Here is a 26,929-nt window from a genome sequence, read left to right on the forward strand (position 1 = left end):
GAATCTAGGCCTCCCACATCATAGCAGAGAGTTTTAAAATGAAATGTAGAGGCCAAGGAGAGAGTAGAGCAGGTGGAACATTTGCATTTCATGTGGCTGACCCAGGTTCTATCCACAGCATCCCATATGGTCCCCTGAACCTGCCAAGAGTTGAGTGCAGAGCCAAGAGTAATCACTGAGTGCCAGCAGATGTGACTCAAAAGTCAAAATAAATATATATTTTAAATAAAATGAAATGAAATAAAATGAAAGCTCTATGGTTGGGGTCAGGGAGGTAGTTCAAGGAACTGAGTGCATGCATGCTTTGTATGGAGGAAGTTTTTGTTCAATCCCTGGTGCTAAATGATCTGCTGAGTACCACTGGGAGTGAGCCTAAGTACAGAATCAGTAGTAACCCTTGTGTACAATCACATGTGGCTCAAAAACCTAAAACTGGGTATGGTCAGCTGTGTTAGTCACATATTTGTGTTAGTCTGAAATTTTGCTTAAATGTAATTAAAATTTTTTGACAGGCTACAGAGGCTATATATAGTTCTTATAGCAATGATTCTTTTTAGCTCATTTCTGAACCTTGAGTATATTGACTTTATCCTTTCTTTTGAAATATTTTCTTATTAGGGTGAGATTAAAATCCCTGTATGTATTGAAGATGAGTGTAACATGGAGCTGCCTCCAGCTGCTCTCCTATTCCGTTCAGCTCGTCAATATGTATATGGGGTCCTTTTCAGTCTTGCAGAGACACAGCGTAAAATGGAACGTCTGGCTATACGGAGGCGGCTGCCTGTAGAAGGTAAATGTAATTTTGACCATTTTCTTACAGCTTGATGTAGAGCAAACATGTCTATGCAAGTACCTCATACTTTATGAGGTAAAATGCGTTACCGTAACATAGATGTTTGTGATTTTGGTGTACAAAGTTACTGCAACAAAGTGCCAAAACCCCCTCTATTGTCCTTATTGCCATTAATCTACTACATTCCTCCCCACCCCACCCCACAACTGATAAATTCAATTCTGTTATCAGAATCTAAGGGTTTATTTTCACTATATACTGATACTGTCTTTTCCCCTGCTTTGTATCTTTATATTTCACATATGATTGAGATCATCTATTGTTCATCCTTCTCCCTCTGACTTCCTTTGCTTAACATGACACCTACGAATTCCATTGTAGTTTCAGCAAAAGTCTAGCTTTAATATTTTCTTATATATGAATAGTAGCCTATTGTGTATATATACACATACACACACACACATATATATATATACATATATATACATTTTCTTTATCTGCTCATCTATCATTGAGAATTTGTATGGTTACCTGATTTTGTGTATTGTAAGTAGTGCTGCAATGAACATAGATGTGCATATATTTTTTAAATTAATTTGTTTTTTTTTTCTTTTTGGGTCACACCCAGCAATGCACAGGGGTTACTCCTGGCTCATGCACTCAGGAATTACTCCTGGCCATGCTCAGGGGACCATATTGGATGCTGGGAATCAAACCCGGGTCGGTCACATGCAAGGCAAATGCCCTACCCACTGTGCTATCGCTTCAGCCCCTGAATTACATCTTTTGATAGATGTCAAGGAGTGGAATCACCAGATGATATGGAAGTCCTATTTTAAATTTTTTAGAAACTCCCAAATTATTTTCCATAGAGTCTGATTCATCTGACAGTCCCATCCATAGTGATTGAGGAATCCTTTTTTTCACCACATTCCAATCAGTACTTGTTGTCTCTGGGTGGTGTTTTTTTTTTAATTTTTTATTCACTCACCTTGAGATACAAAGTAACAAAGCTTTCATGTTTGAAATTCAGCCATACAATGGTTGAACACCCATCCCTACACCAGTGCATATTTTCTACCACCAATGTCCCCAGTATCCCCCCCCACCCCCCAATCACAGTTCTCACCCTGCCTCTGTGACAGACAGTTTCTCCAATATTCTCTCTCTACTTTTGGGCATTATAGTTTGATCGAATTTTTCCACCACCATTCAAGCCTGCCTAGCAGGGGCAGACGCTAGATAATTTATTTTCTATTGCTCACTTTGAATATCATCAGAGGTTCTGTGGCTGATTTTGTGGCCACACACCTCTGGAATTCTAAAATTGTAAATAGCTGGTTTCCAGAGTGGCCTGGAGGTTTAGTCCTAGAACCCGCATACTCGGACCTTGCTTGTGGAGGTTCATAGTTGTCAGGGTTCCATCTGGAGCAGGCGGTGAGAGCACTCCTGCTCCATCTGTGGTGCCCCAGTGAAACTGACTCGGTAAAGGGCCTGGAGAGATCTCTAGTACTGTGGTGTCTTCTGGGACTCTCTACTGTGTCTCCGGACTAGGGCTGTTGGTGTGCTGGTTTCTATATGTTTTTATATTGTTCATTCCCACTGTGAGGTGACAATCCCGATTCTTTTGTTTGTTTCTGTGCCATAACTGGTCCTGTTCAGGGTTTATTCTTGGCTTTATGCACAGAAATTACTCCTGACAGTGCTCAGGGTGGTGCCAGGAATCGAATCTGCGTGAACAGCGAGCTTTCAGGGCAAATGCACAACCTGCTTTACTGTCTCTCCAGCTCATCGCTGTAATTTTTTTATTGTTTGTTTGTTTATTTATTTATTTATTTTTATTGAATCAGTGTGAGATGCACAGTTACAGAGATGTTCATGGTCGGGCTTCATTTATACAAAGTTCCAAGACCCATCCCTCCACCAGTGTACATTTCCCACCACCAATGTCCCCAACTTCCTTTCCGCCACCCTCTCCAATCTGTCTCTATGGAAGGCACTTTCTCTTTCTCTCTCTCTCTCTCTCTCTCTCTCTTTCTCTCTCCTCTCTCTCCCTCTTTCCTTTTAGGAATTCTGGCTTGCAACTCAGATACCTACAGGTTATCATATTTGTTCCCTTACATATTTTAACATACATTTCTTACCCAGAGTGATCATTTCCAACTATCTTTGAAAAAAATTCAATAATGGGCTGGAGAGATAGTAAAGCAGGTAGGGCATTTTTCCTGCTGCAGCAAACATCGTTGGATTTTTTAAATTTTATTTATTGTATTTCCCTGATAATAAGTTATAATGAGCACTTTTTCTTGTATTTCTTGGCCATCTGTATTTATTTGAGGAAATATCTGTTCAGCTTTTCATCCAGTTTAAGCACATATTTTTAATTATGGAGCAGTCTGGGATTATTCATAATTTACTAAAATAAAAGTAGGTATGGGAAATGCAGTTAGCTCTACTACTGTGACTTCTGTGTTAAGTGATTACTGCCGCTAGGTAAACTAGGTTAATCTTGGGAATGCCCAAATATATATGATAATGTCTCCTTAATGAGATTTAAAAAATATTGTTCTACACCTGGTTGTGTTCCATGACTTCCTGGCTCTAAGTTCAGGAGTGATCCAGTGCTCAGGCAACCATATTTGATACCTGGGATTTAAAATAGGACTGGTCACATGAATGGCACCATAACCCCTGTACTATATCTCTAGTCTCCTTAGTGAGATTTTGTTTGGGGATTTGATTCTGTAGGTAATTGAGTCATTGTGATTGATTTTTTTTCTGGCATTGGTCAGGGGCTACTCCAGACCCATTGCTCCTGGCTCCTCGGCAGACTAGGATGTACTAGAGATTTTACCTGCCTCCCCCACCTTCCTGAATACAAAGTTTGCACGACAGCTTTTTCTGAGTCATCTCTCCAGCCCTTACTAAAGCGTTTTAAGATCCAGAAAGACTTGGTCAAATTATTGTGTTCAACAGAACCCTTTTGATTTCTGCATTTGTGAACACTATGGGCATACATAAAGTAGAAATTGTGACATTAAGTTGAAAAACTTTTGGATAGCAAATGAAAATATAAACAGGATGAAAGCTGCCTACTGAGTGGGAGAACTATTTTTTAGCAGGTAGGGCATTTGCCTTGCACGAAGCCAACATGGCCGACCCAAGTTTGATTCCTCCGCCCCTCTCAGAAGGCCCGGCAAGCTACTGAGAGTATCTCGCCCACACGGCAGAGCCTGGCAAGCTACCCGTGATGTATTCGATATGCCAAACACAGTAACAACAAAGTCTCTAATGGAGACGTTACTGGGCCTGCTCAAGCAAATCGATGAACAATGGGAGGACCGTGGCCCGTGGACATCATATGTCCAATAGAGGATTAATACACGTATGGTAAAGTACTTATACGGCTTAACAGCAAAAATAGCCCAATGGAAAGGTCGACAGGAGATTTTACTAGATACTTCTACAAAGAATTCATGCAGATAGCCAATGGTCTTATGAAAAGATAGTTCATCATCACTTATAATCAGGGAAGTACAAATCATAACTACAATGAGATACCACCTGACATCACTTTTTCTCATAAAAGCAGCAATAAAACTTGATGGAGAGAATATGAAGAAAAAGGAACACTTATGCACTGTTGGCAGAATTGTAAATAGGTGTAATCAATTTGGAAATATTATGGAGCTTTCTTAAGAAATAAAAGATTGGACAAGAGAGATAATATAAAGGTTAAAGTGCTTGACTTTCATGCAGCCAAACTTAGTTTGATCCCAGTACACATATTACTCCTAAGCACCGCTAGGAGTGATCCTTGAACAAAGGATCAGAACTAGGCCCTGAGCACCATTGGGTATGCTTTCCCCCAAAAAAACAATGGGGTGGAAAAATAGTAGTGATTAAGACACTTGCCTTAAAAATGGCCATACCAGGCTCAAGCCCCAGCTCTGCATAGTTTCCTGAGCACTGCCAGGTGTGACCCAAACCCCCACCCCCAACCCCAGAATTGGAGTGGTGGTGAAATTTTGCCATTCACAGCAAATGAATGAGTTCAAAGGAATTGTATAAAGTTTCATAAATAAGTCATAAAAATTATTGGATTATTTTTACCTATGTGTACAATTAGATATAAAAATAATGAAAAAAATAAAAAACTAAGATTACCTGAAGAGATATAATGGGAAGAGGAGACCATTTAATTTTGAAAGAATTTTACAGTGAATATCACCACAATTTTGCAATTATCATTTTAATTTATTTTGAGCGAATTGATGAAAAACGGGAGGACAGTGGCAGTGACAGTGACCATCCGTGAAAGATATCTAAAACCATCTTTGTGAAAATTCTCAGTAACAAATACTTTTTAAAGTTTATATAAATTTGAATTACCTGATAAAGATTTAAAAACAGTCAACATAAAAAATGTGATGAAAATTATGAACATATTTGATGAAATTGAAACTCAGAAGTCTGGGGCTTGAAAAATAATACAGGAAAGGCACATGCCCTACATCTGAAAAAGTAAAATTTAATCCCTGGCACCGCTTGGTTCTTTGAGCATTACAGAGTATAGTCACAAAGGGCCCCAAACACTTCCAGGGTGACCTGAGAGTGCATCAAAGGAGCAAACAATATCACATTCCTGAGACCTTGCATTAAAGCACTAGACTATAATTTCCAGGAGTGGCCTCTGGACATCCTGAGAAGCACTTTGGAGGCCCAACAACAACAATTCAAAAATCTGAGCAAAGAAATAAAAAGGCATAGATAAGAATAAATGGAAATTAAAACTAAAAATATAATTTCTGAAAAAATTAAAAGTTTAATGAACCAGAAAGACAGTACAGGGGTGAAGGTACTTGTGTTGTATATGTACCCCAGTTTGAACCCTGGTACCACATATGGTCCCTCAAGTACCGCAAGGAATGACTCCTGAACACCTCCAATTATGACCCCCAAACTCCTCAAAATTACTGAATGACTTCAACCAAATATATGAAGCCCCATCATTACAACAGCAATAACAAAGGAAAGAGAAGGAGAAAATGTTAAGAGTAATACAAAATAATCAGTAGATTGGTTAAAATGCATTGTAGACAACAGAGGAAATAATCCAGTGAGTTTGAAGATAGAATTATATAAGTCACTGATTCTGAATAACTGAGTGAAAAAGAATGAAAAATCTAAACAGATATAGTAGAGCTATCACTGTCATCATGGTCATCCCGTTACTCTAGCGGGCGCCAGTAACGTCTCTTTGTCCCAGCCCTGAGATTTTATTTTATTTTTGCTTTTTGGGTCACACCTGGCAATGCACAAGGGTTACTCCTGGCTCTGCACTCAGGAGTTACTCTTGGCAGTGCTCAGGGGACCATATGGGATGCTGGGAATTGAACCTGGGTCGGCTGCGTACAAGGCAAACATCCTACCCACTGTGCTATCTCTCCAGCTTCGCAGCCCTGAGATTTTAGCAGCCTCTCCTTACTCGTCTTTCCCAGCATATTGTGGAGGCTCTTTCAGGATCAGGAAAATAAGACCCATTATTATTATTACTGTTTTGGGCATATCGAAGATGCCATGGCTAGCTTGCCAGGTTCTGCCATGCGGACAGTATACTCTTGGTAGCTTGCCAGGCTCTCTAAGATATAGATATATATATGATATATAGATATATAGATATCTGATATATATATCTATATATCTTATATATATAGAGAGAGAGATTTCTCTATCATATATGGTATATATGGTGACATAATTATGGAAAATGGGTAAGGAGTGTTTTATGATGTGTCGCAAGGCCGCAAAAGTGGTCCAGGAATATGCTCACTCATATGTGTGGCTCGGCCCAAGCATGTGGAAAGCAGCATGGAGCATGACGGCAGTTGGGTAGTGGAGGTCAGCTGCCGGGACTGGGTCCCTTGGGGCGGGTAGGGCTCTCACCCACCCCCCTCTGGAGTTCCCTTAAGTAAAACCAGCCTGGCGCGGAGTCCAACAGTAGAACTATAGTTCTGGTAAAATATTTGTGCCATTAGATTCCTAGAAAGAGAGACAAGAGATGGTGAGGCTGCAGAAGTATTCAAAGAACTAATGACTGAGCTGGAGCAATAGAACAGTGGGTAGGGCACTTGCCTTGTGCATGGGCATCCTGAGTTTGATCCCTGACATCCCATATGGAATTCCAAGCCCTATCAGGAATGATATTTTATCACCATTGGCTGTTCCCCCCAAACCAAAACACAGCAAAAGAACCCATAGAAATAATCGCTTAAATATCCTCAGATTTGGCAAGTAAGCCTACAGATAAGTGAATTTAAAAATAAAAAACTGACTCAGAAAGAAAGGGATATACATAGAAAAATTGCATTCATCTGGGGAACATAAAGTAACAAAATAAGAGACTAACACCCAAGAGTGGCCGAGATTAGTACCAGGAATTTTACTCCATGGCTTGGAGGCCAGCCGCACATGCTGGGGGGAAAGACAGCTCAAATAAAGATGGGAGCACCAAATAAAGTGTGTTGGGAGGATCCTCCCAGGATGGAAGATGCATGCTGAAAGTAGAGTATAGACCGAACATGATTGCCACTCAATGTCTTTTTTGCAAACCACAACACCCAATAAGAGAGAACAAAAGGGAATGCCCTGCCACAGAGGCAGGGTAAAATGGGGGGGATGGGGGGTGGGAGGGATACTGGGATCCATGGTGGTGGGAAATGGGCACTGGTGGAGGGATGGGTATTTGAGCATTGTATAATTGAAACCCAAGCACAAAAATTTGTAAGTCTACAACTGTACCTCATGATGTCTCACTAATAAAAATTTTAAAAAAATAAAATGAAAAACTAAGGAAATTTATGTTGAGATACATCTTTGAACACCAAAAAGTAAAATTATTGAAAACAAAGAGAAACTATGCCTTACTTATATGAAAAAATGATATGAATAATAGCTAATTGGGAGCCATGGAGCCCAGATGGACATTTAACATTTTAGCAAATACAGAAATGAGTAACCAAAAAAACAAGAAAACCAAGGGGCTATAGAGATAGTACAGTGGGTAAGTCTTGCACATAACCAACTCAGGTTTAATCCTTGTCACCATATATAGTTCCCTGAGCCCCACCAGGAGTAATTCCTGAGTACAGAGCCAGGAGTAGACCCTGATCGTAGTTAGTTTGACCCAAAATATAAAATATAACAAAAAAGAAAACAATATAAAGTATCAATGAAACTAGGAGTTGGTTCCTTGAAAGAATAAGCAAGATTGACAAACCTTCAGCTAGACTCACTAAAAAAAAAGAGAGAGAGAGAGAAACCCCAAATAAATAGTATTGGGGAAGAAATCACAAGTTATCTCAGAAATAAAAAAAAAACAGAAAAATTAAAAAGAAATACAAAAATCATAAGTTATTATGATCAACTTTATGCCACTGAACTCAAGAACCTAAAAGAACTGGATGAATTCTTACACTTATGCAAACTCCCAAGATTGAACCAGGAGGAAGCAGAAAACCTAATTATACCAATCTTGAGTAAAGAAATTGCAATGGTAATTTAAAATCTTGCTAAGAACTGGGGCCAGAAAGATAGTACAATGAGTAAGGTAGTACTAACTTACATGCGACTCACTTGGGCTCAATCCCGACCATACCATATAGCTTCTTAAATACTACCAAGAGTGATTCCTGAGTTCAGAGCTAGGAGTCACCTCTGAGCATTGCCAAGTGTTGCCCTAAAACAAAAACAAAAACAAAATATTGTACGAAGAACAAAACCCCAGTTGCAGATGGAATTACTTGTGAGTTCTACCAAAACTTCGAAGAACACAATGCCTATACTCCTCAAGCTCTTCTAGATATTTTGGAAACAGGAATCCTCCCTAATAGCTTCTTTGTAGCTAATATCAAACTGATACTTAAATAAGACATAAACACTATAAAAAAGGAAAATTATAGACCAACAGTCTTGATTAAAATTGAAGTGATCTTCAACAAAGTCCTAAAAAACTGAATCCAGCAATATATCACTGTATCACTGTATCACTGTCATCCAGTTGATCATTGAATTACTCAGCAAGTGCCAGTAACGTCTCTATTCCTCCCAGACCTGAGCTTTTAGCAGCCTCTTCTTACTCGTCTTTTCCCAAAGATTGGAGGCTCTTTCAGGGTTAGGGGAATGAGACCTGTTGTTGTTACTGTATTTGGCATATCGAGGTGTATTTGGCATACACCACAGAGAGCTTGCCAGGCTCTGCCCGTGCGGGTGAGATACTCTTGGTAGCTTGCTGGGCTCTCCAAGAGGCATATATTTATATATTTTTCTCTATGATTTGTTGCCTACTGTCTGAACCCCATCAGATATGGTATAGTAATTGTGGAAAATGGATAGGAATTATCTTATAATGTGTCTTCTTGGCCATACAGTCTGGAAAGTGGTCTGGAGCGTGGTGGTTAGGTTGTGGAAGTTGGCTGGGGCTGGGTTCCTTGGGGTGGCGAGGGCTCTCACCACAGCCTGGTGCAAAGTCCCAGAAATATATAAAAAGGATTATACACCATGGTCAAGTGGGGTTCATCCAGGGGTGCAAGGATGTTTCAGTATATGCAAATCAATGGACGTAATACACCATGTCAACAAAAGGAAAGATAAAAATCATGATTTTATCACTTGATGCAGAGAAGGGTCTTGAAAATATACAACATCCATTCATGATTTAAAAAAAACTACTTGAAGGACCAGAGTGATAGTAGAAATGGTAGGGCACTTGCCTTACATGTGATCCTCAGGATACTGTCAGGAGTGATTACTGAGTGCAGAACCAGGAATAATACCTGAGGATCATTGGGTGTAGCCCGTAACTCCACTCTCCTAAAATAAAGTTCAAAAATAGAGAAAGAAGGAACATATCTTAAGATAGTAATGGTCATCTACAACAAAGGCATAACCAATATTATACTCATTGGTAAAAAATTGAAAGGTTTACCCCCACCCCAAGATCAGATACAATACAAGGATATCCTGCCCCCCCCAAAATGTTCAAAAATGGAAAAAGAATGAATGTACCTTAAGATATTAATGGTCATCTACAACAAATTCATAGCCAATATCATACTCATTGGTGAAAAATTGAAAGCTTTACTCCCCCCCTCCAAGACAGATACAATGCAAGGATATCCACTATCACCAATCTTATTTAACATAGTTTTGGAAGTCCTTTGTTCAGCCATCAGACTCAAAAAATTTCAGACGAGGGTCGGAGAAATAGAACAGCAGTTAAGGGTGCTTTCCTTGCATGTGGTGTATCTAGATTTACTAAATCCAACACCACATATGGTCTGAGCCCTGCAGGCATGATAACTGAGAACAGCACCAGGACTAAGCCTTGAACATTGCCAAGTGTGGCCCCAAAACCAAAAATAAAGTTTACATGGGAGACTTAACTGGGTTTAATCTCATGTCATTCACTGGATCTCATCAGCACATTACTGTGTCAGTGCTGTGTCCCCAAGGCAGCTTTCAGTGCAGGGAAGGCAAGAAAAGCAATCATTCTGAGAACAGGGAAAGAGGTAAAAATCTTCTAATTGCTTGGTTTGAGCTCTTAGGATAACTGTTATGTAGGTTATCTCAGTGACCTCCTCTAACAACATTCTGAAAAAGAACAAACAGAGTGACAGACTATGTCCTAACAACGTTATATTAAGTATTCATGACTTGTCTATAGCAAAATACTGAAATTGACAGTCTGGATAAAAACATAACCAACTACAAGGTGTCACTTCAAATATAAATGATATAGGCTGATTTACAATAAAATGGTGGAGAAATATACCACAGTAAGCAGGAGTGACTATTTTAATACCACATAAAATAGACTTATGAGAGAAAAAAATTGCCAGAGACAGGGAGGGGCATTATATAATGGGAAAGGATCAACCGAATGACAGCAATCCTAATGCACCAAGTGACAAAGCCATAATATGTGTGATGCCACAGATGATGCAATTGAATGTGAAATAGAAAATTTTGCAGCATTAATTAGAAGGTTTCAACTCTGCTCTCAATTTTCTAACTAAACAGAAAATCAGCAATCATTCAACATAAGTAAATAACTTCTAGTGACTCTTATGCAACAAGAAAACAATACATTTCCACCAAATCATCCTAGATCAGGGACTGGAGCAACAGCACAGTGGTTTGCCTTGCACGCGGCTGGCCTGTGTTTGATTCCCAGCATCCCATATGGTTCCCAAGCACCTCCAGGAGTAATTCCTGAGTGCATGAGCCAGGAGTAACCCCTGTGCAACACCAGGTGTGACCCAAAAAGAAAAAAAATCATGCTAGATCATATAATGACCTTAAAAGAAACTTCAAAAACTCTCAAAATGAGAGGAATTTTCTCCAATTGATTAATAACACCTACAATAAACTTGTAGCTAACACTGCATCTAATGGTGAAAGATAATGTTTTTCTCCTAAAAGGAGGAACAATACTAGAATGTCTACCCTTTCACTGCTTTTCAGCATAATTCTAGCATATCTAGCAACTGTAGTTAGGTAAAGGTAAAGGTAAAGGCCCTCCCGTTGATCGTCGATTTGCTCGAGCGGGCCCAGTAACGTCTCCGTTGGAGACTTTGTTGTTACTGTGTCTGGCATATCGAATACTCTCGGTAGCTTGCCGGGCTCTCCGAGAGGGGCGGAGGAATCGAACTCGGGTCGGCCATGTTGGCCGCGTGTAAGGCGAACGCCCTACCCGCTGTGCTATGTGAAAAGAAGGCATACAGATCAGAAGGAAAGAAATGAAAATGCACCCAATTGTAGATGATCCGTGTTAAAAATCACAAGGATGGGCTGGTGATACAGATCAACAGTAGAGCATTTACCTTGCTCTACTGTAAATTTATATAAGAAATTAATTACAAAATAATTAAGAACTATGTTACAAAGCCTTTATTTTGTTGTTGCTGTTTTGTCGTTGTTTTGGAGTCACTACATGGTTTGCTCAGGGGCTGAATCAGTGCTCAGGGGACCATGAATTAATGGGGATTCAGCCCAGCCCACTGAGATACCTAGCCCCACATCTTGCTTTCTTTATCTGTAAAATAAATAAAATACTGTGATCACAATACTTCTCTCTCAGGAATGTTATGAGAAATAAATGAGATTTACATTACATGTAAAGTATTTAACATATAACAGTCTTCTGACATATTATTCCTGTTATATCCGATAACAAAAATTATAACAACAATAATGAACTATGTTTTACTGAAACGTCCATTGTGATCAACTACAGAAATTCTCAGAGATTCTCTAAAGCCTGTTTTTTTCCTCAACTTGTGTGTTGTAGTTCCATCAGTGATCCTTAAAGAATGGTCTGCCTATAAAGGAAAGTCACCTCAAACTCCTGAGCTGGTATCTGCACTGACATTTCGGGAATGGACTTGCCCAAACCTCAAGAAGCTTTGGCTAGGCAAAGCAGTTGAGGACAAGAACAGAAGGATGCGGGCCTTTCTGGCCTGTATGAAGTCAGACACTCCCAGTATGCTCAATCCAGCTAATGTCCCCACCCATCTGCTGCTCATGTGCTGTGTACTCCGGTAAGCCATGTGACATTCAGGGAAGTAACCAGGTATTTCTTACTTCTTTGATGTTTCCTTTAAAGCAAGTCTTCTTATGGTATTAAGGAATAGGTAAGTTTTTATTTAATTTAGATTTCACAAATACTGAAACTGCTGGTAGTCTCTTCAATTTACATTTCTCTATTTATAATTCTGTCATCAGTCCATGCATGATCCCTATTTTATTTTGTTTGTTTGTTTTTTGGCCACACTCAGCAGTGCTCAGGGATTTCTCTTGGCTCTGCACTCAGGAATCACTCCTGGCAGGCTCCGGGGACCTTATGAGATGCCAGGGATCAAACCTGGGTTGGCCACATCCGAAGGCAAGTGCCCTACTCACTATACTATCTCTTTGACCCTACTCCTATTTTATATTTGGTTTTATATATTATTTTGCCTTCTTCAATCTTTAGTCCTGATCCAGTTCTCTTTTCTACCATTGGTTATCTGTTCTTGGGCATTTATTTGATGTGTATGCAAGCCACCTTCCATATATTTATACATACATACCTATGTAGACTTTAATGTTGCTTTGCAGATCATTTTTCTTTTTCACTCTTCTTTTATTTACATATGGTCCATTCCTTTTATTTATTTTTATTTAAAAATTTTCTTTTAATTGAAATACCATGAGATGCAGTTACAAAGCTTTCATGTTTGAGTTTCAGTCTTACAATGATCGAACACTCATCTCTCCAACAGTGACATTTTCTACCACCAATGTCCCAGTATCCCCACTTTCCCAACCCTCCCCCTGCCTCTATGGCAGACAATTGCCCCCATACTCTCTCCCTACTTTTGAGCATTATGGTTTGCGATATAGATACTGAGAGGCTGTCACATTTGATCCTTTACTTTCAGCACACATCTCCCATCCCAAAGGATCCCTTCAACCATCATTGACTTGATGATCCCTTCTCTATTCCAACTGCCATTTCCCCCAGCTCATGAGACAAGCTTCCAACTATGGAGCAATATTCCTGGCCCTTGTGTCTATAGTCCTTGGTTCATTCCTCCTAATTTCTGGATTAATTGCTCCATCAAATACTAATATTACAGTATTTTATTTATTGAATTATAGATGTTTGCTTCTAGTTCTTAGATATTATTTTATAGTCAAATTTTCATTATGGCTTCTTAATTTTTGATAATTCTCAAAATTTCAAGTACTATCTTTTTTTAAATTTTCATTTCCTTGACAACAAATGAAGCTAGCCTATTTATAATCATTTATAGTCATTTATTTTCTCATTTTCTGAGAAAGTGTATTTTGCAGTTTTTATTTTATGTTACTCATATTTTTCCTGTTTATTATATAAATTTTCACATATGTGTGTAGCTAATACATTTTCCAGGGGTCAGAAAAATAGTACAGGAATTAAGGTGCTGCCATTCATGTGGCAACCCCACTTTCCTGCTGTTAGTGGTGGTTATTTATTTATGTATTTGCTTTCCTAACCATTGTATTGGTTGTTATATACTTTTTTTTAATTGATTCACAGTGAGATGCAGTTACAATGTTGTTGATGATTTGGTTTCAGTTATGTATTGTTCCAACACCCATCCCTTCACCAGTGTACATTGCCTACCACCAGTATCCCCAGTTTCCCTTCCACCCCCATCCTCTGCCTGATTCTATGGCAGACACTTTTCTTCTCTGTCTCTCTGTCCCTCTCTTCTGTTTCTCTCTCTCTTGTAACCCCCCTTTGATTTCCCAGCACCTCATATGTTCCCTCAAGTACCACCAGGATTGATCTCTGAGCACCAGAAGCTATGGTCCAAAACACACACGCATGCATATATGCATATAATACATATACAAAATTTATTAAAATATATAGACAAAAATTTTTCAATAACATTCTATTATTGTAACTTTGTATGTTTAAAAAGTTGAAAAGAAATTAGGGTACATACACATTTTTCCTTGTGTAATCACGAAGCGACTAGGAAATACCGTGGCTCTTTCCCCTCACATTCCCCACCCAGGATGGCCAATGCCATGGGCGGACAAAGGAGGAAACAAGGTCCAGACTGGTTGGTGATCAGTTGCCGTCTATTCCATTCTCCCCACGTGCCTGTTCCAATCTCACTAAGCTCTCCATTACAGTCTCCTCCTGTACCCCTTGTAGTCTCTCCGCGCTCCAGACTTACCCCTTGGTCTCTCTCTAGTCTCTCCAACTCCCAGCATTGGGGATAGCAACCACAAATCCAGGTCTGGTAGCACAATCAACATATAAAAGCCCTCCCTGATGTCTTCCAACATATAAAAGCCCTCCCTGATGTCTTCCAGCCAGAGGATCGGACTCAAGGGCAAAATGCCACTTAAGGGCTTTTCTCCTTTCTTTAGTCCAATAACTTAATTAACATCTTAATTAACATCTGAATTCTACTTGTTAATATTAGTTATTTTGTATGGACACAGTAAGAGATACATTAAGCTTGTAGGATTGCTATCCTGGGGACATCTTGCTATAGATCTCAGACTACAGTGCTCAGGCCAGATTAATCTTTCCTAACCCTAGTAGGTCCTAATCTAGTTGTTACTTTTTGGATCATGACAGAATTTTTCCACCACCATGCTCTTAACTTATAGTTAAGTATTATGACGCTTTGGCCTGGCCCATTTTGATGCCAGGGTAGCTCACAGCTTGCCCTGGGTCCGTCAGTCCCTCATCGGGACCCTGCTTTTGAGGCGGTAGGAAATAAGGGCAACTGAGGCTTAAGTGGAGAGAACAGATGCCCAGGAGTGAATATCATTTGGAGCCAATTAACTCCCAAATTACAAAAGCATAGCCTTACCTGTCTTCCTGTGTCTATAGAAAAAGGACATTGCTCTGAATTAACTATGCAAAGGACTTAGAGAGAAGAGAAAAGCAGTATTTACAAGTTAACAGAGTCTGATTAGGAGATAAAGGTGATTGACCAGTTGGGGAAGCAGAGCACAAAGAAAGAGATTACAAATATAGCAGAGGAATGGGAGCACTGTGATGGGTGTAACCCAATAAAACTAAGCTCCCTGTGGCAAAGCAGAAAGGGAAAACCAAAGTTATCCTACACTTCCATATATAATTTACAACTGATACCATTTTCATAACATTTTAGGTTTTTGCTTCTCTGTGAATTAAACTTATAGATCTATTTGGGAAGCATTGGGGGCATACTTAATGCTGCTCAGAGTATACACCCAAATCTATGCTTGGGGTTCCATGCCAGTGGTGCTCAGGAGAACATATAGTCCTAGGGATCACTTGGTTGCACTTGAGCTGTGAGAATTAATATCTTTATATTTTCGAATCTTGCCTTAATATCATAATTCACTTTTACCTTTATCCAGATCTTTTTTAAAAAAATTTTTTATTATGTATTCACTGTGATTTACAGTGTTCTTTATAACAGTACCTTCTTCTCCCTACCTTACCTCCTTAGCAAACTCATTTTTTAGTTTAATATACTTATATAGTTTGGGTAACATGCTAACAGTTGTGTTGACGCTTGTGATTTTGATGTACATAGTTACCTCACCTCTATATCACTGAAGAATTTTAGACTTTTGACCAGTGCCCTTACATTATTGCCAATTCACTCCCTCATTTCCCCTCACCACTACTCTCTTCCTTCCAGGGCATTACCATTTCTAAAATCCAGGATCAAGGGTTTTCCATCCTTTGATAACTTCAGTTTCCTTTATCTTCTTATTTCATATACCATAGATATGTGAGAACATCTGTTATTTGTCCTCCCTCTGATTTACTGAAACATGATATCCTCCAGTTCTATCTGGGTGACACTGAACTGCATAAATTCTTTTTTTTTTCTTATGGCTACTTAGTATTCCATTGTGTTTATATGCATTAACCATTATACCATTTCTTTGTTCATTGCTCATAGAGTGGAGGCAAATTTTGTTCAGAGGAAGGCAATCTATACAAATTACTAGAGAGGAATATACTATGGAACTTCAAAATAGAACAGAATTTAATTTCAGTTTTGGCTATGTTCCTTTTCAACTTGGATAGGTCACTTTAACCTTTCTGAGCATTCATTTTCTTATGATAATTGGATGTGATAATTCTCAGAGATGGAGAATTGAGATAATGCTTGGAAAGCTATATCACATAATAAATTCTTAATATATGTTCATTTTCTAACTTCCATGACATTCATATTAGTGATTTTAAAAGCATTTTCAGTAAGAAGTATAAGGTTTCCTTTTTCCTGGCTCCTAAGCATTTTCTTACATTATCCCTGCATATTATCTCAGCAGTAACATATTTTGTTTATCTTCTTTCCCGAAAGTAGCTCTTTTGCCCATTTATTTGCATCCACTTTTTACTGAAACATCTCCAGAAACATAAAAATAAGTTTAAAAAAATGCTTAAGAACAACTATAGTAACTCTCACACAGAGTACTCTGTAATTGATGAATAGAAATTATATTTTTACTCCATAGCCCCCTTATCAACTTATTCATTCTTGATTTAGATACATTTTTGACAATTTGGTCATCTAATTTCCCTTCATTCAACAGATCAGAAACAACACATTTTAAGTGAGGTGAGGCAGGTAGTAGACTATTATTCAAACCAGTGCTTATGACAATAATACTAAGCCTGTTGCCTAAAAGCAGGCAAAAGATATGAAAATTTTTTCAATTTCTTAATAACTGTGAGACACAGTTACAAAATTGTTCTTGATTGCTTTTCAGCCATGCGGTGCTCCAACACCAATCCTTCACCAGTGCATGGTTTCTACCACCAATGTCCCCAGTTTCCCTCCCACCCCCAAAGACTTTCCTCTCCCCACACCTTTTCTATAGTTGTAGTTCTGTTACTGAAAGGTTATCATGTATATCATTTTACTTCCTTTCAGCATTCAGTTCTTGTCCAGCGTGATCATCTCCAATTATCATTGTCATAGTGGTCTCTTCTCTATCCTAATTGTACTCCTACAACAAGCTTCCTACCATAGACTGGTCCTTCTGACCCTTGTCGGTGGGTATTACTATCATAGTATTCTAATGCCGTCTTTGGATATTATTCTCATGCTATTTTTTATATCCCACGAATGCGATCATTCTATGTCTAGCTCTCTCCTTCTGACTCATTACACACTGCATGTATAAGCAAATTTCATGACTTCCTAATGGCTTCGTAGTATTTCATTATGTACTATGGTTTCTTTATCTTGGGCACTTGGGTTGTTTCCAGATTTGTGAATAGTGCTGGAATCAACATTGAAATATACATGGCTTTTCTGTACTGTGTTTTTGGGCCCCTAGGGTATATTCCCAGGTGCAGTTTTGCTGAGTCATTATGGAAGCTCAATTTCTAGTTTTTTGAGGATTATCCAAATTGTTTTCCAGGAAATGTTGGGCCGATCGATATTCCCATCAGCAATAAATGAGAGTCCCTTTCTCCCCGCATCCATGTCAGCATTGGTTGTTCTTGTTCTTTTTGATGTGTGCCAATATCTGTGGTTTGAGGTGATATCTATGTTTTGATTTGCATCTCCCCAATGATTAGTGATGTGGAGCATTTTTTCATTACCATTTAGCTATTTGTATTTCTTCTTCAAGGAAGTTTCTGTTCATTTTTCTCTTCATATTTTGATGGGGTTTGATGTTTTTTCTTGTAATGTTCTACCAGTGCCTTATATATCTTTGATATCAATACCTTATCAGATGGGTATTGGGTAAATAATTTTGTCATCGGTGGGCTGCCTTTGTACCTTGGTCATCATTTCCTTTCAGAAAGTGGGAGAACCTTTTTAGTTTAAGGTAGTCCTACTTGTTTATCTTTGCTTGTACTTACTTGGTCAGTGGTGTTTTATCTTTGAAAATTACTTTAGCTTCAGTGTAATGGAGAGTTCTGCCTACATTTACGTTGTGTACCTTTTAGATTTAGGTTTGATATTGAAGTCTTTGCTTGATCACTTGATCACTTGACATCCCGTTACTCATTGATTTGCTTGAGCGGGCGCCAGTAACGTCTCAATTCGTCCCTGTGGTGTGCTAGTGTAGTCCAGTGACGTCTGCTCATTGTAGGAACAAAAAGAGCCTCAAACTGATCATTCAGGCTCTTGACGGAGAATTCTGACCATCTCGTAGGTGGGTGACCACATGGTCTTTTGACATCCCGTGGAATCTAGTCAGTAACGGCTCTAGTCCATTGGTCATCTCCAAATCTCATTACGTGTCCAGCCCATCTGGTTTTTGATGCCTTCGCAAACGAGACAGCATCCCTGATTCTTCACCATCAACAGAGGTTGGAACTCCGGAATCTTTCTCTCATTTGAATGAAGCGTGATACTCCAAGCATAGCTCTTTCAATTCCTCTTTGGGAGATCCGAATAGCATTCTCATCCTGTTTGCGTAGGACCCAGGTCTCTGAGGTGTATGTTAATGCAGGAAGAACAGTGGAATCGAAGAGATGTGCCTGGAGGCAGAGGTTCTTCGTCCTCTTAGCTATTTCTTTGACACTCTTGAAGCTGTTCCAAGCTGAACTCTTCCTCCTGCGCAAATCAGGTGCCAGGTCATTCGTCATGTTGACTTCTCGACTGAGGTACACATAACTGTTGCATTTGGAGATGTTCGTTTCACTTAGAGCTAATGGAACATCAGGAACGAGTCTGTTTCTCATAAACATTGTCTTTGTGAGATTCAGCTGTAGTCCACACTCATGGTTGAAGTAGGCCAGCATTTGTGCCGCTTGGCTAATGTTTGGTGTAATTAGAATGATGTCATCAGCAAAGGGGAGGTGGTATAGTTGCCGACCATCTATCTTCACTCCCATTCCTTTCCATTCCAGTCATCACATGACGTTCTCGAGGGTGGCACTGAAGAGTTTTGGTGAAATGGTATCACCATGCCTAACCACTCTCTTGACATGGATGATCACTTCTTTGTAGAATGGTGAGATCCTGGTAGTGAATCCATAACACAGCTCACGGAGGATCCTGATGTATTGGGTTTGAACGCCCTGATTGACTATAGCTTCGATGACTGCTTCCGTCTCAACAGAATCAAAAGCCTTCTTTAAATCAATGAATGTTAGACAGAGCGGAATCTTGAACTACCAAGAAACCTCAATGAGCTTGGTTATCATGTGGATATGGTAGATTGTGCTGAATCCTTTGCAGAACCTGGCTTGCTCACATGGTTGTCCTTCATCTAGTGTTCTGCCAATCCAATTCAAGATGACTCGAGTGAACAGCTTGTAGATGACAGACAATAGGCAGATCGGGTGATAGTTGCCAATGTCGTGGATGTCTCCCTTCTTGTACAGTAGTACAGTCCTGCTGGTTTTCCATTTGGGTGGAAACTTGCATTCAGACAGGTAGCGTGTGAAGAGCTAAGCCAGTGTATTGATGAATACCAACGGCAGATTCTTCAGGTGTTCGGGTCTGATCTTGTCTGGGCCAGATGCTGTTCGCTTCTTTTTTGTCGAAATGGCATGTTGTATTTAGGAAGGGAGATTGTTGGGAACGACATATCCATCCTGCGGAATTTTGTATGTGGGCAGGTGGACGTGGCTATCAAATAGATCTGAGTAGAAGTCATGGATAATCTTCTCCATTGCCCTTCTGGAAGATGTGATATATCCATCAGGACATCGGAGGGCATTGAAGTCTTTAATCCATTTTTATTTGACTTTTGTGCCTGGCATTAGAATGAGATCTGAGATTTTGGAGATTTGTTTTTGTTTTGCATGTAGCTGACCAGTTTTCCCAGCACCACTTTTTAAAGAGGCTTTTTTTGCTCCACTTCATTTTTTTTTTGCTCCTTTATGAAAGATTTGCTCAAGCGGGCCCAGTAACGTCTCCATTGATAAACTGATAATATACCCAAGGGTCTGTCTCAGATATTTAACTCTATTCCATTCATCTGAGGGTCTGGTTTCATTCCAATACCATGCCATTTTAATTACTACTGCTTTGTAGTACAGTTTGAAATTTGGGGAAAGTGATGCCTCCTATCCGTTTTCCCAAGGATGGCTTTAGCTATCCGGTTGATGATAGCAATTATTTTTTAAAGACTGCAGATACGCAAAGTTTGGGGAATTGTCTGGAATTATTTTTGTAAGGGAATCTTTGTTATGTGTAAAATGTATGTTGAAGCACAAGACAATAATCACTTTTCATAAAATTAATAAGTTCTGTGATATTATATGGTATATGGTTGGCAATGCATTGTTTGATGCTGCTAGTCTTTATAATAATGCTGAAATTAAATATTGTTTATTTCCACTCATAGACTAGGAAGCAAAGGCAAGATTTTGAACCTGTCTCCTCAGTTCTCAATTCTGCTACTTTACAAGATTTTTTAAATGGTAGGAAATGCAGTATTCAAGATAAATTTAAAATATGTTTAGAAATTTCTTCCTTTCCTACCTGAATGCCCTTAATATCTTTTTCTTTTCTAATCGCTATTGCAAGTATTTCCAGTACTATATTGAACAGCAGTGGAGATAGTGGGCATCCTTGTCTCGTTCCTGATCTTAGAGGGAAGGCTCTCAGTTTTTCCCCATTGAGGATGATGCTTGCTGTAGGCTTGTGGTGGATGGCTTTAACTATGTTGAGGAAAGCCCCCTCTATACCCATTTTGGCTAGGGTTTTCATCATAAAGGGGTGCTGGATCTTGTCAAATGCTTTCTCTGCATCTATTGATATGACCATATGATTTTTATCTTTTCTTTTGTTGATATGATGGATTATGTTGATTGATTTCCGAATGTTAAACCATCCTTGCATCCCTGGGATGAATCCTACTTGGTCATGGTGTATGATCTTTTTGATGAGTAGTTGGATTCTATTTGCTAGTAGTTTGTTGAGGATCTTTGCGTCTGTGTTCATCAGGGATATCGGCCTGTAATTCTCTTTCTTTGTGGTATCTCTGTCTGCTTTTGGTATCAGTGTGATATTTGCTTCGTAGAAACTGTTCGGAAGTGTATTTGATATTTCAATTTCGTGGAAAAGTTTAAAAAGGATTCGGAGTAAGTCCTCTTTAAAGATTTGGAAGAATTCACTAGTGAATCCATCTGGGCCAGGACTTTTGTGCTTGGGGAGACTTTTTATTACCATTTCAATTTCCTTGATGGTGATAGGTCTGTTCAGGTATTCCAGGTCTTCTTGTTTCAGCCTTGGGAGTCTGTAGGAGTCTAGGAATTTATCCATTTCCTTGAGATTTTGATGTTCCGTGGCATAAAGCTTCTCAAAGTACTCCCTGAGGATCCTTTGAATTTCTGTAGTTTCTGTTGTAATGACCCCCTTTTCATTTCTGATTTGGTTTATTAGGGTTTTCTCTCTCCCTTTCTTTGTGAGTTTTGCTAAAGGCTTATCAATCTTGTTAATTTTCTCGAAGAACCAGCTCTTGGTTTCATTGCAGATGATATGATACTATACTTAGAGAACCCAATAAGCTCCACCATAAAACTCCTAGAAACAATAGACTTGTATAGTAAAGTTGCAGGCTATAAAATCAATACCCAAAAGTCCATGACTTTCCTATACGCAAACAGTGAGAGAGAAGAAAGCTACATGAAAAAAATGATCCCGTTCACAATTGTTCCCCAGAAAATCTAGTACCTAGGAATCAGCTTAACTAAGGAAGTAAAGGACCTGTACAAAGAAAACTACAAAATGCTACTTCAGGAAATAAAAGAGAACATGAGGAAATGGAAATAATATCCCCTGCTCATGGGTCGGGAGATTTAACATTGTCAAAATGGCAACACTACCGAAAGCATTGTATAAATTCAATGCAATCCCTATAAGGATACCCATGACATTCTTCAAAGAAATGGAGCAAACACTCCTGAAATTTATATGGAACAATAAGCCCCCACGAATAGCTAAAGCAATTCTTGGGAAAAAGAAAATGGGAGGAATCAACCTCCCTAACTTCAAACTCTACTACAAAGCAGTAATAATTAAAACAGCATGGTACTGGAACAAAGGCAGAAGTTCAGACCAATGGAACAGGGTTGAATACACTGACATCTACCCTCAATCATATGATCATCTAATATTTGATAAAGGTGCAAGTAATGTGAAGTGGAGTAAGGAAAGCCTCTTTAACAAATTGTGCTGGCATCACTGGACGGCTACATGCAAAAAAAATGGGCTCAGAACTCTGCCTACCACCATGTACAAAAGTAAGATCAAAATGGATTAAAGACCTCAACATCAGACCAGAAACCATAAGGTACATTGAAGACAAAGTTGGCAAAACCCTCCATGACATTGAAGCTAATGGTATCTTCAAAGATGCCACGCCACTGGCCGAGCAAGTGAAAGCAGAGATAGATAAATGGGACTATCTTAAACTACGGAGCTTCTGCACCTCAAAAGAAACAGTGACCAAAATATAAAGACAGTCTACAGAATGGGAAAGGATATTCGCCGAACACACATCTGACAAGGAGTTGATATCAAGGATATACAAAATACTGGTTGAACTCCACAAGAAGAAAACATCCAACCCTATCAAAAAATGGGGCAATTAAATGAACAGAAACTTTCTCAAAGAAGAAATCCAAATGGCAAAAAAGCACATGAGAAAATGTTCTATATCATTAATTATCGGGGAGATGCAGATCAAAACCACAATGATACAATCTCACACCTCAGAGACTGGCCCACATCCAAAAGAACAAAAGCAACCGATGCTGGCGCGGATGTGGCGAGAAAAGGACACTGTTTCACTGTTGGTGGGAATGTCGACTGGTTCAGCCCTTCTGGAAAACAGTATGGACGATTCTCAAAAAATTAGAAATTGAGCTCCCATTTTAGGGCGTTCGCCTTACAAGCGGCCAACATGGCCGACCCGAGTTCGATTCCTCTGCCCCTCTCGAAGAGCCCGGCAAGCTACCGAGAGTATTCGATATGCCAGACACAGTAACAACAAAGTCTCCAATGGAGACGTTACTGGGCCCGCTCGAGCAAATCGACGATCAACGGGAGGGCCTTTACCTTTACCTTTTACCTCGAGCTCCCATTTGACCCAGCAATACCACTCCTGAGAATATATCCCAGAGAGGCAAAAATGTATAGTCGAAGTGATATCTGCACTTGTTTGTTCATTGCAGCACTCTTTACAATAGCCAGAACCTGGAAGAAACCTGAATGCCCAAGAATAGATGACTGGTTAAAGAAACTTTGGTACATCTACACAATGGAGTACTATGTAGCTGTTAGAAAAGATGAAGTCATGAAATTTATATACAAGTGGTACAACATGGAAAGTATCATGCTAAGCGAAATGAGTCAGAAAGAGAGGGATAGACATAGAAAGATTGCATTCATCTGGGGAATATAAAGAAACAAAATATGAGATTAATACCCAAGAATAGTTGAGATCAACACCAGGAGGATTACTCCATAGCTTAGAGGCCAGGAAGGCATTCTAGCGGAAAGGGCAGCTCAGATAGAGAAGGGAGCACCAAATAAAGGGTGTTTGGAGGATCCTCCCAGGAGGGGAGATGCATGTCGAAAGTAGACTACGGATTGAACATGTTTGCCACTCAAAGCCTCTTTTGCAGACCACAACACTCAAAAGGAGAGAGAGAACACAAGGGATTGCCCTGCCACAGAGGCAGGGTGAGATGGGAGGGATGGGGGTGGGAGGGATATTATCCATGGTGGTGGAAAATGGGCACTGGTGGAGGGATGGGTATTTGATCATTGTATAATTGAAACTCAAGCACAAAAAAATGTAAATCTACAACTGTACCTCATGGTGTTTCTCTAAAAATAAAAAAAAATTTTAAAAATATGTTTAGAAATTTAAATTTCAGCTTTAATGGAGTATTAGCTTACCTAAATACTTCATTGCTCAGCTATGCATTCCAGCCCCTTGAGCTCCATTGCCCAGAAATGTCAGTTAAAGATTGGTTGGAACATTCAACTATGATTTGAATGCAAAGAGTCTAAACTCCTCTATTGCTTCTACTACCTACAGATAGTCCCTAATTTACAATGAATTGACTGTTGTTTTTATTTCACAAGTGTGGAATCCCTACACAATTCATTCAGTAAAAACCATGCTTTGCATTTTAAATTTGTATCTTTTCTAAAAGATGCCTGGGTAAACAAATACTCTGCAATGTCCTCTATTGCCAGCTTTTATAAAATATTGTAGTTTCACATTCCATCAAGTATAAAATATTGCATACCTGTGTGTCCTGCTTCTTGGAGAAGTGGAAGTTAATTATTTTTTAGATGAAACTCAAGATAGGCATCCTATTGTAGGCTGAAATAAATGTCTGAGCACATTTTGGGAGGCTAGAGTAAACTAAATATATTAGACTTAATGCATTTTTTAACTTAACAGTATTTTCTACTTCATTTGGATTTTTCAGGATGTGACCTCATCATAAATAGAGGAGCACCTATTCAATATATTCAGAAAAAAGGTACCTCATTATATGCTGAGAAATTTGTAACTAAAACTTATCTTAGTGATGCTCTTGGACATTTGGTGTAGAGAAATGGGAATTGAATAGGGAAGCTTGATATAGTTTGTGGGAGACAGACTCGTTGTATATATGAGTCACCATTCTGGTATTGGTGCTAAAACGTAGTATATCTAAATCACAAATATAAAAATAACTTTATGAATCATGGTGCTTTAATTAAAAATGAAATAAATAAAATTTTTAAAAATGTTTACCACTCAAAAGGAAGGATTCCAAACAATGGAGTAGATTATACGCAGGCCTGCTGTAGAATGTGAAATGGATGGACTGAGGCCCTATAATTTCTAGCAAATGATCATTGAAATGTCAATAGTTTTCCAGAAATAAAACATGAAATTGGACAACATTGCTTTTCTATATTCTTGGGTGAGGTTGAGGAGTTTCTTCTTTTTTCTTGTTTTTGGGACACACCTACTGATACTCAGGGATTACTCCTGGCTCTACATTTAGTAATCCCTCCTGGAAGTGCTTGGGGTACCATATGGAATGCCAGAAATTGAACCCGGGTCAGCCATGTGCAAGGCAAACACCCAACTTACTGTACTATGGCCCCAAGGAGTCTCTTATGAGAAATCATTTTATTAAACAGTGAATTTATTCCCAGCAGTAATAAGAAATTTGGGTTAACAAAGTATCTTCTGATACATAAAGAGTAATGCATTTAAGAACTAGTTTTTATTCCTCTTTTTACCTTACAGTGCTGGGAATTAATCCCAGGGTCTCACACATGTGAAACATGTAGTCCACCAGTAAGCTATTTCTCTGGCTCTAGTTTTCATTGTTTTTTTTTCTTTTTGGGTCACACCCGGTGATGCACAGGGGTTACTCCTGGTTTTGCACTCAGAAATTACTCCTGGTGGTGTTTGGAGGACCATATAGGATGCTGGAAATCGAACTCAAGTTGGACTCGTGCAAGGCAAACGCCCTACCAATTGTACTATCACTCCAGTCCTTAGTTTTCATTCTTATGCTGGAGCGATAGCACAGCAGTAGGGCATTTGCCTTGCACGCAGCCAACATGGCCAACCCGAGTTCGATTCCTCCACCCCACTCGGAGAGACCGGCAAGCTACCAAGAGTATCTCGCCCGCACGGCAGAGCCTGGCAAGCTCCCCGTGACCTATTCGTTATGTCAAACACAGTAACAACAATGTCTCCAATGGAGACATTACTGGGCCCGCTCGAGCAAATCGACGAACAACGGGAGGGCCTTTACCTTATCTTATAGACAGAATAATTTTAAAATTCTTGAGTAAAGTAAATAAGCAAAAATATCTTAATTTTTTTTTTTTTTTGGATTTTGGACCAAACTTGCATGTTCTTGGGGACCACTTCTAAATCTGAGATCAGGGCTTCCTCTTAGCCGTGCTCAGGAAGCCATTGGTGCCATAGACTGAAAATGGGCCTCCTGCAAGCAAAGCATGCACTCAGCTCTTGAGCTCTCTCTACAGGCCCTAAAACTATCTTTTGGTGAAGCAAATATATTGTATTGAAACTTAGTTAGAGAGTTCTTTAGGAGAGTGAAATAGAGCTTCTTCAGAGTGGAAAAAGCAAGCAAAAATTAGAGAGAAAAGCAGGCAAAATACATGTTTAACGGAGAACACAGGCTTGAAGAGCAAGTCCTTTGAAAATATTTTAAAAGACTCCTTGAAAGTATTTTGAAAGAACAGTAAGAAAAATCATGACCCACTAAATACCAAAAGTAAAAGGACAGTAAGAGGAATCTTGGCCCTACTAAATGCCAAAGGCTGTTATTAACTAATACTAAAATGATACTGGTACAAAAATTGGGAGGTTATTGTTTAAGAGCTGGAGCGATAGCACAGCAGTAGGGCGTTTGCCTTGCACGCAGCCAACATGGCCGACCCGAGTTCGATTTCTCCACCCCTCTCGGAGAGCCCGGCAAGCTACCGAGAGTATCTTGCCGGCGGGGTAGAGGCTGGCAAGCTCCCCGTGATGTATTCGATATGCCAAACACAGTAACAACAAAGTCTCCAATGGAGACGTTACTGGGCCCGCTCGAGCAAATCGAAGATCAAC

At 39.4% G+C, this 26,929-nt stretch overlaps 1 protein-coding gene across 1 annotated transcript in view; it reads left to right on the forward strand.

Moving 5' to 3' along the window:
• FAM120C (family with sequence similarity 120 member C) overlaps positions 1-26,929 on the forward strand; it is a 200,961-nt gene that overhangs the window by 127,364 nt on the left and 46,668 nt on the right. The window contains exons 9-10 of the mRNA XM_056129974.1: positions 619-790; positions 12,144-12,393. Coding sequence (XP_055985949.1) covers positions 619-790; positions 12,144-12,393 — 422 coding nt within the window. The remainder of the gene's footprint in view (positions 1-618; positions 791-12,143; positions 12,394-26,929) is intronic.

Source organism: Sorex fumeus, unplaced genomic scaffold (assembly GCF_029834395.1).
Source record: "Sorex fumeus unplaced genomic scaffold, SorFum_2.1 ptg000073l, whole genome shotgun sequence".
NCBI lineage: Eukaryota > Metazoa > Chordata > Mammalia > Eulipotyphla > Soricidae > Sorex > Sorex fumeus.